The sequence below is a fragment of the Xenopus tropicalis genome, chromosome 1, assembly GCF_000004195.4.
Source record: "Xenopus tropicalis strain Nigerian chromosome 1, UCB_Xtro_10.0, whole genome shotgun sequence".
Taxonomy (NCBI): domain Eukaryota; kingdom Metazoa; phylum Chordata; class Amphibia; order Anura; family Pipidae; genus Xenopus; species Xenopus tropicalis.
In genome coordinates this window covers 97,845,584-97,864,722 of record NC_030677.2, presented here as the reverse complement: position 1 = coordinate 97,864,722, position 19,139 = coordinate 97,845,584, and the positions used below count along the sequence as shown (strand labels likewise).

The 19,139-nt window shown below is 37.6% G+C and overlaps 1 protein-coding gene across 4 annotated transcripts in view; it reads left to right on the top strand.

Moving 5' to 3' along the window:
* The window catches only part of tnks (tankyrase, TRF1-interacting ankyrin-related ADP-ribose polymerase), a 109,789-nt gene that overhangs the window by 70,360 nt on the left and 20,290 nt on the right, over positions 1-19,139 (top strand). For 2 of the 4 annotated variants that reach the window (XM_004911036.4, XM_004911033.4), the window contains 10 exons: positions 1,587-1,681; positions 3,530-3,596; positions 4,377-4,563; positions 5,472-5,593; positions 8,010-8,101; positions 9,009-9,087; positions 9,667-9,838; positions 12,910-12,992; positions 14,786-14,931; positions 16,906-17,071. In XM_004911036.4, the coding sequence (XP_004911093.1) occupies positions 1,587-1,681; positions 3,530-3,596; positions 4,377-4,563; positions 5,472-5,593; positions 8,010-8,101; positions 9,009-9,087; positions 9,667-9,838; positions 12,910-12,992; positions 14,786-14,931; positions 16,906-17,071 (1,209 nt within the window). The remainder of the gene's footprint in view (positions 1-1,586; positions 1,682-3,529; positions 3,597-4,376; positions 4,564-5,471; positions 5,594-8,009; positions 8,102-9,008; positions 9,088-9,666; positions 9,839-12,909; positions 12,993-14,785; positions 14,932-16,905; positions 17,072-19,139) is intronic. The other 2 variants (XM_004911034.4, XM_002939256.4) reach the window with 2 other exon arrangements.

Genomic DNA, 19,139 nt, shown 5'->3' with positions numbered 1-19,139 from the left:
ACCTCAACAACAATAGTTTACATTTAATTCTGAAATTTCACATGGGGCTAGCCATATTCTTCATTCCCCATGGTGCACAGCCATGTTATTTGTGCACGCCGATCAGCAGAACAATGGAAAGGTAGCAAAATAGTAGCTCCCGGTAGATATCAGAATTGCACTCAATAGTAAGGAAGTCAAATCTGGCTTCGGACTCCATATTTTGAAACATAAAACCAAAAATTAGAAATGAATTGAACAAATGATTAATCCAAAGCAGACTGATTTATTATTAGTATGCTATAACTATAGTACAGCCATAGCCTCACTGCATTGGTTAGATTATATATTACATTAGTCCCTTTCCCAGTGAAGTTGACAGTCCAAAGTTAAAGGAGAACTAAACTTTAACTAAAGAAGTAGGTTGGAAATGTTGTGCATTATGTTTTGGGCTTCTGTACCAGATTAAATCAACCAAAGTCCTTTAGGAGGGAAGATCTGTACTTTTGAAGATGCCACCAGTAACTTCCCATCATCTTTTCTGCTAGAATATAAATGTCACAATATATGGGTGATTGCTAATTAATACAGATAATTACTACATGGAAGCATCAGAATTTATTAATCAGCCCTCTGTAGCATCAGCTTATATGACAGACAAACCTAATTTTCTGCTTTATGATTTGCGACCACCCCTAAGCTTAGCTCCCCAACAGCTGCTCAGACCACACTGAGCATTTGAGTGTCACAGACCCTTTTCAAAATGGGGAGCTACTGTGACAAGTTTGGAGTCTGGAATCATTGCTGAAACTTTATGCTGATGCAGTAAGGTACAGTATATAATATAAGTAATTTTATGCCATATTCATTTTTAGGGTATAGTTCTCCTTTAAAGGAGAAGCTAGTCACTTACCTGCTACTCTGGGCTGGTGCTCCTCCTTTTCAGAAAACACACCAGCACTAGGTATTATTTGAGGAGTGCGGTACATCCATCTTGTTCTGCAAGCATTCCAGCGGCATCCTTGGCGAGTGCATGCACAGTATAAAATTTTGCTGATTTCTATCCTGGACATATGCCCAACTTTAATAGGAACAAGATGGTGGCACTGCTCAGTACCCTTGGCTGGTGCATTTTTTGAAGAAGAGGATTGCCAGTCTGGGGTAGCAGGTAAGCAGCTAGAATCACTGGGGATCGCCTTAGCTTTGCTAGCTTTGACTTTCTGAAGTTGAAGTGTTTCTTCCTGTAAGCAACTATACGTGTCTTAAGAAAGCCAAAGCAATGCGTAGGCCTTTACATCAGCGACTCCTATTGTTGCCGGTGGAAAGTCATTTCAGAGAGGTTAGTCATCCGTTGTAGCAGAGATCTATCTCAGGCGACTAACTGGCTCCGTCGGGCATTAGCCTTAGAGTGAAGACACACAGAATTACTAGTAGCAGCTGCTTGTCACAGCTACAAAAATAGACAATGCTTATAATTTGCTGATAATTGTTTCTACGTGTTTTATCAGAGGCAATTCTTAGAATTGTCTATGACATGGTATGATACTTGTCAGCTGAGTACCTCATTTTAGTTAATCCTGAGGACTTTTGTCTTTTCTTGATTTTAGTCTACACCTCTACACCTAGCAGCCGGTTACAACCGGGTACGGATTGTCCAGCTTCTGCTCCAGCATGGTGCCGATGTTCATGCAAAGGATAAAGGGTAATTAGAAAATAAAAGCTACTGTAATGTTCTTAACGTGTGTGTGTGTGTGTGTGTGTATGTATGTATGTATGTATGTATGTATATATCGGCCACTTAGGGGACAATGCAATGAGACATATTGACATTTAGAAATCTCTCTATTTTCTTGTATAGGACTATTTGTTTTGATAAATACCCCTTTTAAAAAAACTATAAATATGAATAGAGTTCTATAATATTTCAACTTCAGAATAGAACTCTATAGGTTCTTTGCTTGATTTGTGGTTTGTTGTTTTTGTCTAATTGTAGCATTTAAAGTAACATTTTATATTTTATTTTAAATTCATTAAAAAATCAGTGCTCCACCATTATGGGTGGACTTAGAAAATTATTTAGCACATCTGTATTTGGCAGAAGCCCTTATATGGTCCCCCCCTATATCACGACCGACAGCACTTAGTCAGTGCCTGAGACACACACTATCCCTTTGGGATCGCAATGCTACAATGTATAAATTAATCTCCCCCCACACACCGACAGCCCCTATTACTGGTAACCCCTCATTCCTACCAGGGCTACAAACTAAGGTGTTTAAATGGTGCACCGACAACAAATTAACCAGGGTTTCTAACTTACTGTCTTTAAGAGGCCCCTATCCATTGACCTATCTCATTGAAAACTACAACATTCCAAAGATGGAACACTACAGGGCACTTCAAATACTCCATTGGGTTAAATATAATATCTCCCAAAAATCTCAGAGATTTCATATATCAAACAGTTGAATAAAGACCTAGGTACTGCGCTAACCGAAGATCAATGGTCCCAGGTGTGGGACAACCTGAAACATAGCTCGACCAATACAATTTTATCAGTAAAAGGTTGGTATTTAACACCAATTAGACTAGCAAAAATGTTTCAAGGCACAAATGACTTTTGTTTTAGTTCCCCTGGAACTATGGGCAATATCTGGTGGTTTTGCCCTAAAGCAATTAGATTTTGGGTGAGAGTATATAATTTGATCTTTTCTGTATTGCATGTAAACTTACGTAAGAACCTGTATGAAGCTCTTATGGGACTTCCCTCTGCCAACATCCCAAAGAACAAACAAAAACTTCTGAACCACATATGACTGGCAGCCAGACAAACGATAGCCAAATCCTGGAAATCCCCTACAATAAATTATATAATGCTCAAAAACAAGATTGATTGGATTTTCAGAAATGAAAAACTAACAAATATTGCTACAGATGGACTTAAAATGTTTCAAAAAACTTAGGAACCCTGGATAAAGTATACAGTCATGGCCAAAATTGTTGGCACCCCAGAAATTAGAGTTTTGTGTGACATTATGTCCAATTTGCTTTTTTTCCTCCCTTTTTTGTTCTGTTCCAATACACACAAAGGGAATAAACATGTGTATAGCAAAACATGTGTTACTGCAATACTTTTCTGCGAGAAATACTTGATTTTCTGGAAAAATTTCTAGGGGGCCAACAATTTTGGCCATGACTGTAGGTATGGAAATACGCTACCCACACATCTCCTTACAATATAAAAAGAAAAATCTGGTATAAGAATCCATACAGATAACTAAGGATTCACAAGAAGATACGTAATTTTAGTTAATTTAGTTACAAGTTATTTAATATAGAAAGTCAAGTCTTACTGAGGCTCCAAGCGTACTCTTTCTAAAGCATCCTATGGGTTGCCTTATAAGAGAATTAAAAAAGAGAAAAAAAAATCAGTGCTTTTAATTATAGAGCAAACCAGATTTTAAAGTGTGTACTGCTCTAAGTATCCCTAGCAAGAGAAAAAAAATTATATTTTTGTTGGTATTTAATTTATATGTTTTTCTATGCTTAGTGGACTGGTGCCTCTGCACAATGCATGTTCTTATGGACACTTCGAAGTCACAGAATTGCTGCTAAAGGTGAGTACATATGTTCAGGTAATCTTTGTTCACACCAAGTGCTCACACCTGCAAGTAGTTGCCACAAAGTACCTTAGTTTTTATTTGCAAAATATTGATTTATTTTATAATAAGGTGGTTGAGGGTTGGTTTTGCCAGCAGTGGCACGTTGAGGTTTTACATTAGCCTTTGGGCTAAGCAGACTCACAGCTGTAGTCAGATAATTTTTGACTGAAAACAAAAATTTCAAAAAAAGGAAAAAAAATAATTGCTGGTTTTCCCTGGATAGCAGCAGCATTGAAAACTCCTCATGGGGAGTGGATATTTCTCCACTGTCATGTGCTAAAGTCTATAGCAGAGCAGTAGTATGGCATACAAACATGGAGCTCCTATTATTTATAATTATTTATAAGGCAACAACACATGGGACATTGTCACATGCAGAATTGCGAGCAGGGCCATCTGATCCTATTGTTACTCTGTATACCTTTTGTCTGTTGAACTTTTTAAGATCCCTATTTGTTTAAATTTATTGTGAAGTGCTGCGTAATTTGCTAGTGCTATATAAATAAATGATGATGATCTTACAGTAGCCCAAATTTCCCTCACCCAAAAAGCATGCTTTTCCAAAACAGTATCCTTCTACTGTACTATTTGTGTTTGTGGAAATAGCATATACAGTTTTTAAAAATGTTTTTGAAATATGCTTCATCTAGTATTTAAAATTGGCAGCATGTGTTATAAAGTTGTCATTTTAAGTGCTTTCATATTCCCCAGTAAACACTTTTGATTATTTTTCAGCACGGGGCTTGTGTTAATGCCATGGATCTTTGGCAGTTCACGCCATTACATGAAGCTGCATCTAAGAATCGAGTGGAAGTGTGCTCCCTGTTGCTGAGCCATGGTGCCGATCCAACATTAGTCAACTGCCATGGAAAAAGTGCTGTTGATATGGCCCCTACACCAGAGCTCAAAGAAAGGCTGTCTTGTAAGTTTTGGTTTGTGTATTTCAATTTAGTGTTGTCTTTGCTGGAAACAGCATTACAGTTCAGACTTGTTAGGTGAAAGAGGCAATTTCACTTGTTGATATTTTACATAAGCAATGTTGCTATAATTGTTTTGGAACCATTGACCATATGTCATATGAAACCGCATTTGTGTATGTTTATAAATAATGCATTCATACTTACCTTTAGGGATGAAGTTTTTTTATTCTTCTTCCTGTCAGGGTGTCAGAAGATAGAGAAACAGATTGGCTTGCATTCTAGCAAATACCCATTAATGCTTGATCTTCCTGTTACCTTGAATGCCGAAAGTGTTTTCAGGAACGTTATCTGAAATGGGGTTGGCTGCAGGTTTTTGTTGAAAACAGTTGGAATTTTCATCATTATATTAAGAACCATTAATATCCTTTCATATATTTAGTTGATGATTTGGATCTAGTATATTAAGTGTACAGATATGGGTTTGTTATCTGATAATATGGGACCTGGGGTTTGCAGGATAAGGAAACTTTAATTAATACATGGAGCTGCCACATTTCTGTTGGCCAGTTAGCATTGTTGGGACAGTATGTGTGATACACTGATATCTGCACCTGTTTAATAATCCGTAGGCTCTAAATGTAAGAGGTAAAATACTGGTTTAATATATTAGTGATTTTATATGGAAAATTACTCAAACTACTTAATGTTCAAATCCAAATGCATTAATGTTTGTTTCCCTGAATTGGTACTATTTAACTACAACTGCATAATGCTAATGTGCGCAATATCAGAACTTCCAAGCTCTATATGTATCAATTAATTATAAGATATGGTTTTTTTCACCTCTTTTTTTATTTTAACAAGAATACAACCTTTTACAAATAATGCAATCTTGTAAATTTTATTGCAGATGAATTCAAAGGACATTCATTGCTACAGGCTGCCAGAGAGGCAGACATGGCGAAGGTGAAAAAGACACTTGCTTTGGAGATCATTAATTTTAAGCAGCCACAGTCACACGAGACGGCACTGGTGAGTGCAGATGTCAAGGTTCTTCTTACTAGCTAGCACGAACGATTTGAGTTTTGCTTTGGTTGTAACCAGTGGGTACCATTATTACCTTTGCCTTAACCAGTAAGATTTGGGGTATAATAGCTATTTATTGCAAAGCTTAAATTCTATGTAACCTGTGTCCATGATCCTGCTTCAAGCTGGGGCCACGTTAAATAGATGAAACAAATCTTAATGAAGCATCTGTCTCTCATGTGAGAAATGGTCTGGCTACATATTAGAGATGCTTCAGTAAAACTTTCAGCATTTTTTTGTTCTTTTTGGAAAGAAAATTATTTATTTTGGTAAATTAATACAAGTATGGGATATATTATCCAGAAACCCATTAGTCAGAATGTTCTGAATAAGGGGAAGGCCATCTTTTAAGCAAATCTAATTGAGTTCCTTTTTCTCTGTAATAATAAAACTCAATAAAATTAATCCTAACAAAGATATAATTAATCCTTATTGGAGCCCAGACTATCCTATTGGGTTTATTTATAATGTATAAATGATTTTTAGTAGACTTAAAGTATGGCTATTCAAATTAGGGAAAGATCCATTATACAGAAAACCCCAGGTCCAGAGCATTCTGGATAACAGGTCCCATACCTGTACATTGATTTCATTTAATGAGCTGCTGTGGTTTCTATAAAATGTTGTTAAGTAATAAAGAGCCAAAGGTTATTTGTTTTATATCATTGAAGCAATTCTGCCATATTAAGAGCTATTGAAAATAAAATATACCTGCACTACTAACATTATGCGGTATGCAGCCTCCGTATCATTGCTTATAAAAAGAAGAACATTCAGTAACCAAGCTTGCTCATAGAAAGGCAGACAAAAGCTTGGCTTCAGATGTCCTGTGAGTGTTGAATTTTAAGAGGCAATATAAATCATCTTTGTTCTTTGCACTCTGTGGAATGTGAGCTTAAAGAAATTAATTAGAATTCTGCATTCGTTTTTCCCTTTGTTTTAAGTCGACATTTTATGAAATCTTCAGTTTCCAGTGATGAGTAAATTACACGATTGTGTAATTATTCTCTTTGTACGTGACATGCTATGAAAAGTTAATTTTTAGGTTTTTTTGTGTGCTTGTATGATTCACATTTAGATGTTGACTATAGTTATTTTTGGTTTACATTGTATAAGTTATGAAATGTATTGAGAATAATTCTTATTTTAGTGTTTTTGTGTGCCTATACGATGTATGGGTGCCTTTATTACAGGTATTTTACTGGGCTAAACTCCTGCGGTATCATGTAAAATACCAGAGGAGACAGTTAAGCAATTCTAACAGCAGTCACATTGTGGGGTCACTTCACTGATAGCTTCCCTCCCTACAAATTAGTGTTTGATTTTGGTTTTTCCTTATGTGATTTCAGCACATGTTTGAATGCTTCTAAAGTGCATGAAAAAATGAGATCTCATCAATGCAGTTTATTTAGTGTATATACTTATTTGCAAGCCCCTATTCTCTGCATTTTCAACATTTCCATTCTTTTTTTTCTTCCTCTTTTTATTACAGTTAATTTTTTAAAAGAAAGCTAGAGATAATAAAATTGGGATATGAGGCAAAACCTAATACATTTTCAAAATTTTGTGTGGCTATTATAATAGTATAACAGATTTTATTTTAAAGTGCAGTGAGTATTTTATTGGTTTCTAACAAAAGAATATTCCTGGCTGCTGAGCAGAGTGGCAGCCGATCAAAATCGAGCTGGGTTTTTTGTTAGACAAGCCTGCTTGTTTAGAATTAATTTCTGTGCTGTTCCTTTGAAAGAATAGCAGGTAACATTTATTAGTCAGCTGTTTAAAAGCAAACATCTTATTGGTTTGTTTAATGCACCAGGGCAGAATTAGTGCATTTTATTACATATGGTGGTCATTTCAAATTAAAAGCAACTTATTTTCTTTTTTTTTTAAAGGGTTTTTTACCAGGAGGGAAAACATCTCAAGGCAGCAGATTCTTAAATTCTTGTCTCTGTTTTTTTATCATCTGACAAAGTTTGCAAATTTTGGAAGCTGTTTTTGGTTTTCAGCCTGGTGTACAAAGCAGACAATATATTCTCTAGCTTCTTACTCATATGATGACATGGGCATTGCTCATCCTTGGCACTGCAGTTATAAAATCGAAATTGTTTTCAGTAGAGCATAATTTACCATTGATCACCCTCTCGCCTTTTCCTCAGCATTGCTGGTATCTCAGCCAGTCTTTTGATAAATAACGGAAGGATTTGAGCTGTTTACTTTGCAAGCAGGCATTCTACAATATTTAACAGATATAGATGGTATCATTAAATGCTACAGAACAGAAGGGTATCATAGATAGATAAATTATGTACACATGTAATTATTTTCATCTACCCTTTTATACATTTAATTTCATGTTTTGCAGCACTGTGCAGTGGCCTCCTTGCATCCCAAGCGAAAGCAGATAACAGAATTGCTGCTTAGAAAAGGAGCCAGCGTCAATGAAAAAAACAAGGAGTACGTAATCTTCTATAGTTTGTTTTAGAAATGGAATTCTTGGCTAAGACAGTATCTTCTGTGTAAATGGGAAAAAAGCTTATCTGACTGTTTATGGGGCCTACCTGACTGATATCTGGCCGGAAATTCATGCGGTCTTCTTCTCATGAGCCTGTATGCCCATTGTTGTGATATGAACATTTGGCCCTAGGAAAAACAATTTGATCAGTCCAATATAAGGAAAGATTTGCTTGTCTGGTGGTTTTCCTGGTATTGCCAGCAGCCCATATAATTGGTAGATTTGTATATTCAGACAAATTTAGTAAATTGTTTTTACTACTGCCATAAAAGAAATAAAAGATGTGAAGATAGCCAAAGTGGCTAGGCTTCCCTAGAGTAGTTTGCTTTTAGAGATCCTTTTCAGTATATGGTGGGGAAAGCCTAAGACTTAAGGTGGCCATACGATTATAGGCAGCACTCCGTCAATTTCATTAAAATGCCTTTATTGTCACAATATGGACAGCAGCAATGTTTTGAGCCAATTAGGCTTTGTTTGAATCTACATGTACAGGACCCTGTTGGATTGTGCACTCGTCGGCTAATTCGATAGTTAAGTGAGTGCTGCCTATTTTGTTGTGACTTAAGGTGGCCATACACAAGCAGATTTGAGCTGCCGATTTGGTCCTTGAGACCGATTTGGCAGCTTATCAGACCAAGTAAGGGGATCCCCGACAGGACTACTTGACCAATATCCTGTGGGTTCATTTATGGGATATGATATATGATATGATATTATAACATAAAATTACAACTTTTTGTGGGGAAATTTGTTTCAGAAAATTTTAGAGGTTCCTTTTTTTTTTAAATATAATTTCTGTTAAAAGGAAACATTTATTTCAGGTTTGTTATAAACATTTTTTTCTTTTAGCTTTATGACTCCGTTGCATGTTGCTGCTGAAAGAGCACATAATGATGTAGTGGAAGTTCTCCATAAGCATGGTGCAAAGGTAAGCATATATAAATTGCATCTGAAGCATAGTGATCTAGACTGCTTATAAATTGTACTTTTTAAGTTAACACTTTATGCTTTTTAAATAGTAATGATTTAACCATGGATTCCATGAATGGGGCTTATGATGAACACTGTTGTTTTAATTAAAAGTTATCAATATTTTTGGTTGTTTCTTGCACTAAACTAGCAATTGAAACCATTTTACTTTTTTAGTTATCTCAAATTTTAACAAAGGTTGCATTTCTCTTCCTGAATGCAGGTCAAAATTAGCACAGAAAATGTATGCAGTGCAGAAAATGTGTCCATTTGCCACCTAGTGATAGATGTGAGAATAGAACTTAGCAGGAGTAATAACAGCAAAATCAAGTTGTATAGGTCAGGATGATAAAAAAAAAAAAAAAAAAAAAAAATCTGTTTGAAAATAGCTGATTTATTGATAGAGTATTTTTATGTATATGAGCCCTAAAGTATTGGCTAACTGGGCAAGTGCATAGTTTACATGGACTTTGTTTTCTCTTGTAATAAGGCCTACTTTTTTTTTTTTTCCCTTTTTTTTTGTCCTTTTTCTTTATAGATGAATGCATTGGATACACTTGGGCAAACAGCTTTGCACAGAGCCGCTTTAGGAGGTCACTTGCAGACTTGTCGGCTTCTTTTAAGCTTTGGGTCAGATGCTTCTATAGTCTCTTTGCAAGGTTTCACAGCTGCACAAATGGGCAATGAAGCTGTGCAACAAATCTTAAACGGTAAGTGTGATTATATTTTTTCATTTATAGAAATAGTCAACGCACTACTGTGTAATGTATATGTACACACCTTTAGCTATCTATACTCCCAGTTGCTAGTGTATTAAAATTGTGGATGGTGTGCATTGGTGAATTTGTATATGTATGTATGTATATCTTTATTTATAAAGCGCTACTTATGTACGCAGCGCTGTACAGTAGAATTCATTAATACTGACAGGGGGTTAAAGATAATGGATAAATACAACAACAATAAATACAAATAAATACAAGGTGCAGTTGCAATAAGAGTCAGAAACACAAGATGAAGGAGGTCCCTGCCCCGTAGAGCTTACAATCTATATGGGAGGGGTAACTAACAGACACAAATGGGCAAATGTAGGTGCTGTAGGTCACAGTGGGTGACCTTACAGTATAAGTGCCAGTTCCTAGATCAGGTGCTGGGCGAGTGCTCCAAAAGGTAGTCTTTAAGTTTAGTTTTAAAAAGACTGAGGGAGGATTCTCTCCGGAGGACATCAGGGAGGGAATTCCAAATGCAAGGGGCAGCCAGGCAGAAGGATTTAAGGCGGGAAACAGCAGTAGTAGTGGGGGGCGCAACCAAACGGTTGCTCTGCGAGGAACGAAGGAGACACCAGGGAAAGAGATGTAGTGAGGAGCAGAGGAATGGAGGGCTTTGAAGGTTAAGAGAAGGAGTTTGTAAACTATTCTTTGTTTAACAGGAAGCCATGATAAGGCCTTTAGCAGGGGAAGGGCCTGAACTCTCCTGGATGAGAGGAGGAGAATTCTGGCAGCGGTGTTTAATATAGACTGTAAGGGGGAAAGATGGGAGTTAGGGAGGCCGGTTAGCAGCAGGTTACAGTAGTCAAGTCGGGATAGGATGAGCGCGTGCATGAGCAGCCTAGCTGTTACAGTAGAAAGAAAGGGACGGATTTTGGCAATATTGCATAAGAAAAAGTGACAGGTTTTGACAGTGGTGTTAGTATGGTCAGAGAAGGAGAGACTGGAGTCAAAGATCACCCCCAAACAATGCATGGAATTGACAGGGTTGATGAGGGTGCCTTCAATAGAGATAGAAAAGGGGGGAGTAGGACCAGGCTTAGGCGGAAACATCATTAGTTCAGTTTTTGTTAGGTTCAGTTTGAGGTGGCATTGGTTCATCCAATTGGAGATAGCCAGGAGGCAGTTAGAGATTTAAGTCTCAGTTTCAACTGTTAATGAAGGGGTCGAAAAGTAAATTTGGGTATCATCAGCATACAGGTGATATTTAAAACCAAATGAACGGATAAGATCTCCCAAAGACAGCGTGTAAAGGGAGAACAACAATGGCCCTAAGTACAGAGCCTTGGGGTACCCCCACATTAAGAGGAACTGGAGATGAGATTTTGTTAGCATAGGAGACAGTGAATGAACGGTTAGAGAGGTAGGAAGAGATCCAGGATGCAGCCTGACTACGGAGACCAATCGAATGCAGAATTTGCATTAGGAGGGAGTGGTCAACCGTATCAAATGCAGCCGATAGATCTAGGAGGATTAGTACAGAAAAGTGACCACTGGCTTTGGCAACCTAAAGATCATTCGTAACTCTGCACAACGCTGTCTCAGTAGAGTGCGCAGGCCGAAAGCCAGATTGCAGCGGGTCCAGTAAATTATGTGCATTAAGGAAGTTAGTTATACGGGAGAAGACAATGCGCTCTAAGATTTTGGAGGCAAGCGGTAAAAGCGAGACAGGACGGTAGTTAGAGAGACAGGACGGGTCCAGCGTGGCCTTTTTAAGGATGGGCTTGACACAGGCCTGTTTGAAAGAAGAGGGGAAACTGGGGGGATTTGTGGTAACAAAGTATACATTATGTATTCATAGTTACATAGTTAAGTTGGGTTGAAAAAGACCAAAGTCTTTCAAGTTCAGTGTCGTACTGGCCCACCAGGATACCAGGAAAACTCCCGGTGGACCCAGGTGTCATTGGGTCCTCCTGTTCACCTAAGCATATGCCTTGTATGCTTCCACCATGGCCATTACTCAATTATATATGAGAAGAAACAGAAAAAATAGAGGAAATTATAGATAATAGTATGTAAAAATATCATTAAGAAATTAAAGAAAGAGATTGAACAGGGAAAGTTGGTCTGGAGAGTGGACCTAAGGTCTTAAGTTTTCTGGTGGGCCCTTGGCACCCCAGTTGAACACTGGTCAAGCTCAACCCCTCAAAGCTATCCCCAGTGCACATATATACACACTTATACTGATCTGTCTGTACATTTGCATTAACTAATCGTAGATTTTGGAACCACAGTAGCCTTTGATATTATGCTTGTTAAAGAAATCATCTGCCATAGAATCTGCCATCTGCCTCTAATGTACTTGTAAAGAGTAATCATCCCTCTTCATATGTGGCTTTTCTTCAGAGAAAACAACCCCAACCTTGACAGTCTACCCTCATAGTTTAAATCCTCAATCCCTTTTACCAGTCTAGTTGCACATCTCTGCACTTTCTCCAGCCTATTAATATCTTTCTTAAGGACTGGAGCCCAAAACTGCTGCACTGCATGCTCGAGATGAGGCCATACCAGAGACCTATAAAAAGGCAAATTTATGTTTTTATCCCTTGAGTCAATGCCCTTTTATGCAAGACACTACTTTTATTTACTGTAGTATCCACAGAATGACACTGACTAGAGTTACACAGCTTGTTATCCACAAAAATCCCCCGATACTTGTCAATTAAGAATGCTCCCAACACACTACCATTTAGTGTACAACTCCCTTTTATTATTTCTACCAAAGTTCCTAATCTTAAAACATTGAACCTCTTTTGCCAGTTTGCTGCCCTATTTTCCTATTCAGTCATATAGCTTTGCGAAATGGCAGCATTTACAAATTACTATCATCAGCAAAAATAGAGGCAAAGTAAAGTTAATTATGTGCACATTGTGATTATGATCACTGTTAATTTGGCCAATCAGATGACGTTTTAGTATATTGTTTTAATTGTTCTTAAAACTATAAATTGCCTTGAGGAAATTTTACACAAGCTAAATCTCAAATATAATTATATTTTCACTTGTTTTTAAAGTAGAAAGTACTCCTGTTCGCACTTCTGATGTAGATTATCGGCTGCTAGAAGCATCGAAAGCAGGCGACTTGGACACTGTGAAGGTATGATGTAAATTTAGTTATTCTGCTTAGTTGTGTCTAAAGTGTGGAGTTCACCGTTTTATTTGGAATATATTTAAACTGCATTGGTCCCCTAAAGCCTTTTTAGTAGGGGGCCTACTTGTAGCCTTCTCTATGTGTTTTGAGTAGGTGCTGCACTGTTGAGTGTATTTTAAACACTGCCTCTCTTTTTTATTTTTGCCTCAATTGAATACATATTTGGTTAGAGCAGTGGCCGGAAAACACACTGTAGGGCCTCAATACAAAAATATTTTTGGCTCTCAGTAAATTTATTGGGCTCCTGATTGCCTTTTACACCTTCAGTTATTTTACCTTTTTGTTTAGTCCAATGTGTATAATGCAAGTTAACCATAAATGTAGGAATGTATAAAGGTGTCTTGTTAGGGAATTCAGTGATTGTCTAATATATTTACAGTGCTCAGTAATTGGAAATGGCTCTGAACAGGACATCTGAAAGCGTAAAGAAGAAGGAAAGGCATTTTGACATTTTACTGTCAATAGATTAGCCATAATAGTGCTAAAATGCTATAGTTATTCTTCAGAAAGCTTTACCATACCTGAGTAAACAGCCCTAGTAGCTTTCTCTGGTCGTTTGAGATAGCAGCTGTTATTTTAGCTTGGTCTTAGGGCTGTGACACATGGGGAGTTTTGTCGCCGCGCGACAAATCTTTTTTTGTTGCGGGCGACTAATTTCCCCGAAATGCCATCCCACCGGCTAGAATCTAAATCGCCGGTGATTTACATTCTAGCCGACGATTTACATTCTAGCCGGTAGGATGGCATTTTGGGGAGATTAGTCGCTTGCGACAAGGAAGATTTGTCGTGCAGCGACTAATCTCCCCGTGTGTCACAGCCCTTAGGGTAAAGACACACAGCTACTAGTAGCAACTACTTGTCACAGCTGCTGAAATAGACAAGGCTGATCATTTACTGATAACTGTCTCTACATGTGTTTTAGCAAAGGCAATTCTCAGTATTGTCTATGGCAGAGTATTTTATAGCGTTTAATACCTTTGACAAATAGCTTCTACTTAGTAGCTCCGTGTGTCTTCACCCTTAGTAGCTTCCATGCTGCAGCTCTTGCTGCTGGTAGCTCAGATTACACAGCACGGTTGGGAGAGGGGAAGTAGAGAGGAGCAAACTGCAAAGACTCAAACATTTCTGTGAGTGCTTATGGCTGTATTTACATAGACCTTTCTGATAAAGCTTACTTAGTTTTTACCTTTCCTTCTCCTTTAAGCCAGTGCCACACATTAATGATCCACTTGCATTCACTCACTTGTCCATTTGCACCCAGAGACGCTTTTTCTCGACCTGTGGTTATATGCAGACAGAGGCACAGCCTAGTTTGGCAGTACCCTTAATGTATTTAGTGTAAATGAAACAAGTACTGCATAGCTATAAATATAAAGTAAACAGTGGGTACAAGGTTAGAAAAAAGCATTCATTTTTTGATACTGTGCCAGCTGTGGCATATTGTGTGTATAATTGCTAAAAGGCTTGATGTCAGTTTGTACTATAATCTAGTCAATCGAAGTGGCCAGTCTTTAAACACAGGAGGAAACACAAATTGCCTGCACAGCAAAGGACAAATATATTGGTTTTATGAAATATCTACAGGCCTTAAAAGCTTGGGAGAAAGCTTTGAAAAAATAACAGCACTGTTTTTGAATACTTTAATTAAAAAGCATTTGAAATACAGCTTTCATCATGCATGTGATTTTTTTTTTTCCTAATGTTTTTATTTTCTTCTGCCCTTGTTTTTTTTATAACAGCAGCTATGCAGCTCTCAGAATGTGAATTGCAGGGATCTTGAGGGACGTCATTCCACTCCATTACACTTTGCAGCTGGCTATAATCGTGTATCTGTTGTCGAATATTTACTTCATCATGGTGCTGATGTGCATGCCAAAGATAAAGGGTATTTATAGCCTTACATTGATTTATTTTAAGGTTTTCTTGTAGGGTGCTGTTAAACATCTGGAATACAGGATGATACAGTAGATGGTGCTAAGGAAGCACACGAGCTTGACATTAAACATGTTTAATGGAATACTGTCATGGGAAAACATGTTTTTTTTTCAAAACGCATCAGTTAATAGAGCTTCTCCAGCAGAATCCTGCTTTTATTTCACAAACAGATTTTTTTGTTTAATTTTGAAATTTCACATGGGGCTAGCCATATTCTTTATTTCCCCCAGGGTGCCACAGCCATGTGACCTGTTCTCTGGTAAACTTCAGTCACACTTTACTGCTGAGTTGCAAGTTGGGGTGATATCACCCCCTCCCAGCAGCCGATCAGCAGAACAAAGGGGAGGTAGCAAGATAGCAGCTCCCAGTAGATATCAGAATAGCATTCACTAGTAAGAAATCTAAGTTTGGCTTGGGACTTCTCCAGCTACATTGGAGAAGGAGAAACAATAGATTATCTGAAAGCAGTTCTAATGTGTAGCACTGTATCCTTCTGAAAGCTCAGGCACAATGTACTGAGATGGCACCTACACACCAATATTGCAACTAAGGAAAAAAATGATAGAGTGAATTATTTTCTATGTTAGCAGTGTAATTTAGAAATAAAAAGCATACCATAAAAATCATGACAGTATCCCTCTGGGTTAAAATGAAAAGACTTAGGGCACATTTAATATGGGCTTTGTGAATGCGGGAACTGTTTAGCGACCACTTCTGTCAGTGGAAGAAAGTTTACGAATGTTATTGTTTGCAACAGTGCGCAGTTTATGTAATAAAACTTCTTAATTAAAAAGTTACGTTTGCTATAAGCATTGGCACATGCAAATTTTTATTCTTATTTGTGCAAACTGTTTATATTACCTCATTAGCCTGTAAATTCTCAAGCATAGGAAAACTAAAATGTTCTAATGTTTGCATTCCTTGTCCTTCTTCCACACCTTCACTCTTTCTGTTAGCATCTCTACAAAATCAGCTTAGAAATACAAATAATAATGTCATTACTTGGAAGTATTCCCTAGCCAGTGCATTCCCTGCTGCTAGTACAGCCTTTCGCTGCTCGGTCTGCACTGTACCATGTAAAAGGACAACAAGGGTAAACCATGACATATTATTATCATTATTAAACATTCAGAAAACGCAAATGTATTTCTCAACACTATACTGTACAGGACTAGGATGTATACATATAACATGCACATTACATTGAAATACAAAGAAAAAAAAATTTTTTTTTTTTTTTTTTTTTTTCATCCATTGTACCAAACATAGTAAATTCTAGGTTCACGTTCTGGATCACAATTAGGGAAAAATTTTGGATGAGTAAACACCATTCTACCAATAGCATAGCTGCTTGTATCTGTAACATAATTTAAAGGAGAAGGAAAGTCATTTTGTCATTTTGTCATTTTACTGCCAATAGATTTGCCACATTGGAACCACCTAGAACGCTATATTTATTCAGCCGAAAGCTTTACTATACCTGAGTAAAGAGCCCTAGAAGCTATCTCTGACAGCTTGGTCTTGGTAGCTTCCTGCTGCAGATATAACTGTTGGAAGCTCAGATCACACATTTCTATGGAAGGGGGGAGTGAGTTTTTATGCATTCTTATAGGAGGGGGAGAGAGGAGAGAACTGAGCATACTCTTGCACAAACCTGAAGGAGCTCTAAAAGAAAGTCTGATACTGAAGAACATGTTCACAAAAAAGGAGACAAGAAATCCTGTGTGTGTTTTGATAGAGGACTTTTTTTTTTTTTTTAACATAGACCTTTCTGATAAAGCTTACTTAGTTTTTACCTTTCCTTCTCCTTTAAAATGCAAATTAAATGAGCATGTAGAGCTTCTTTTTTTATTCCTTATGATCTCCACATTCTAAATTTATTCATTCATGTAGTAATTTTTATATGTGCTTTCTTTTTTAATAGCGGGTTAGTTCCACTACATAATGCCTGCTCATATGGACACTACGAAGTAGCAGAGTTGCTTGTGAGACATGGGGCATCAGTCAATGTTGCAGATCTATGGAAATTTACCCCACTACATGAAGCAGCCGCTAAAGGAAAATATGAAATTTGCAAACTACTTTTAAAGGTAGCTTATTTACTTTATTTCAGAGACTAGATCAGGAATATTATTACTTTTTTCTATAATCTATTAAAGTGACCTTTAGGGCTCTGGCACACGAGGAGATTAGTTGCCCACAACATATCTCCCTTGTCACGGGCAACTAATCTCCCCGAAATGCCATCCCACCGGCAAAAATATAAATCGCCGGTGGGATGGCATACGCGGCGCCGTGATTTCCCCGAAATCGCGGAAGTTTCCTCTCAAGGACTGATTTCCCCGTGTACCAGAGCCCTTATGTTCATTATGCTGTGAAATCAGATTACAGGTGATTTGCCAAAAGTACATTAACCTGTGTTTATGGAAATTACATTTGCTTTTATTTTCATGCAACTGAATGTAAATTGAAAAGCTGTAGAACCTATTCATTATATAGCTGCCGAAGAAGGCAACTTGGAGCAACTATATAATGCATATGTTCTACCACTTACGATTTACATTAATTCCAATAGGACATGTTGTTCTTAATCTCCTCGAGCGCAGGCCACAAACCGTTTTTCCACTTCATTTTGACTTTTTTAATACAGTTTTGTTTACCAGTATTTCACCAGTATTATGGAATGAAAAAATATTAAAACATTTATTTCAAAATAAAATAATGCAGTATCCGGACAGGATTTTTAGGGGTTATTTACAATGACACAAGTGCACTTGCAGCTGCGCAAAATTTTCGCAGTCTTGTGGAAAATGCTGTAACTTAAAGGTGCTTGTGTCTAAATCTTCTCCTTACTCATAGTTGTGCTGAGCACCTTTTGTTTAGAAATTGTGGTAAGTGTGTCTATTCAGGCTAGGAACTCTTTGAGGGTGGTGGTACCTCTTGGCTTTCTACAGTGTCCTGTGTCAACTTTTATAGAAAACTTTTACCTAAAGAATTGGTCACAGATGTTTAGAATGCTAAAAATTACAGCAACTGAACCTTTAGCTTAGTTTTCAGTGCAGTTGTGTCCAATTCGCATGAAATAACCATTTTGATGCACTTGCAGCCACCTTTTGCATTCACCTTTGAGGCTATAGTTATGCTGAAATTATGGTGAAAATGTTGCACGGTGGGTAAAAACTTGACTGTGTCTGAAATTGCACTTTTACTAATTGCATGTGCAATTACTAAATGGCCCCTTTTTTGTTTTTATTCCTGTCCTGATATAACTTTTTTTTTTTTTTAAGGTTTTTATTTTCATTTTCTTTACAAACATAACATAAAAGCACATTCACATATACAGTGTATATTGCCATGACCATAAACGAGTATGCGATAGCAAGGACAATTGGGTACAGTCGACATTGCCTGATCTAGTTACAGAAAGTCAACATTAGGGAGGAACGTTATTTCCAGACACCATGGTGTTATACCCTGAGATTCTCGCCAGAGTGTGCGTCTAACCAGGGTGACCATACATTCTTGAACTTATTTGGGCAGCCCCTAGCCAGGTATGTCAGCTTAATAAGTGGGAGTCTAGAGTGGACCAGTTGTACCCACTGGTGGAGGTCGGGGGGGTGAGGGCTCATCCACTTCATTGCAATCACCTTTTTTGCATAGAAGTATAGTGATCTGAGTAGAATTCTAGTTTTATTCAGGGGGACTAAGTCTTCTATGAGTCCCAGGAGACATACTTCTGGGGACAAAATACCTGGCAAGGGGATTTGTTCATTTAAGTAGTTAGTTACCTCTGTCCAATATTTAAATATTGTAGGGCAGGACCAAATTAAGTGGAAGAACCCAGCCTCTGTCATTTGGCATTTTGGGCAGGAGGCGTGTTGGTTTTTCCCCATGACCTTTAGGCGCATTGGAGTAATATATGTTCTGTGTATTATTTTAAATTGGACCATCTTGTCCTTAGTGGATATCAGGAAGCTGTATAGGTCATCTGTTACTTCTGCCCATTTGTCGTCATCGAGTTGGGGGATATCACCATCCCATTTACGCTTAGCTTTGTCAAATGGGATCCCAAGACTTGGTAGGAACATTTTGTATATTTCAGACACCAACTTTTTGGGGTTTGGGTCCCAAAGTCTTGTCTCAAAGGGGAGTTCTGCA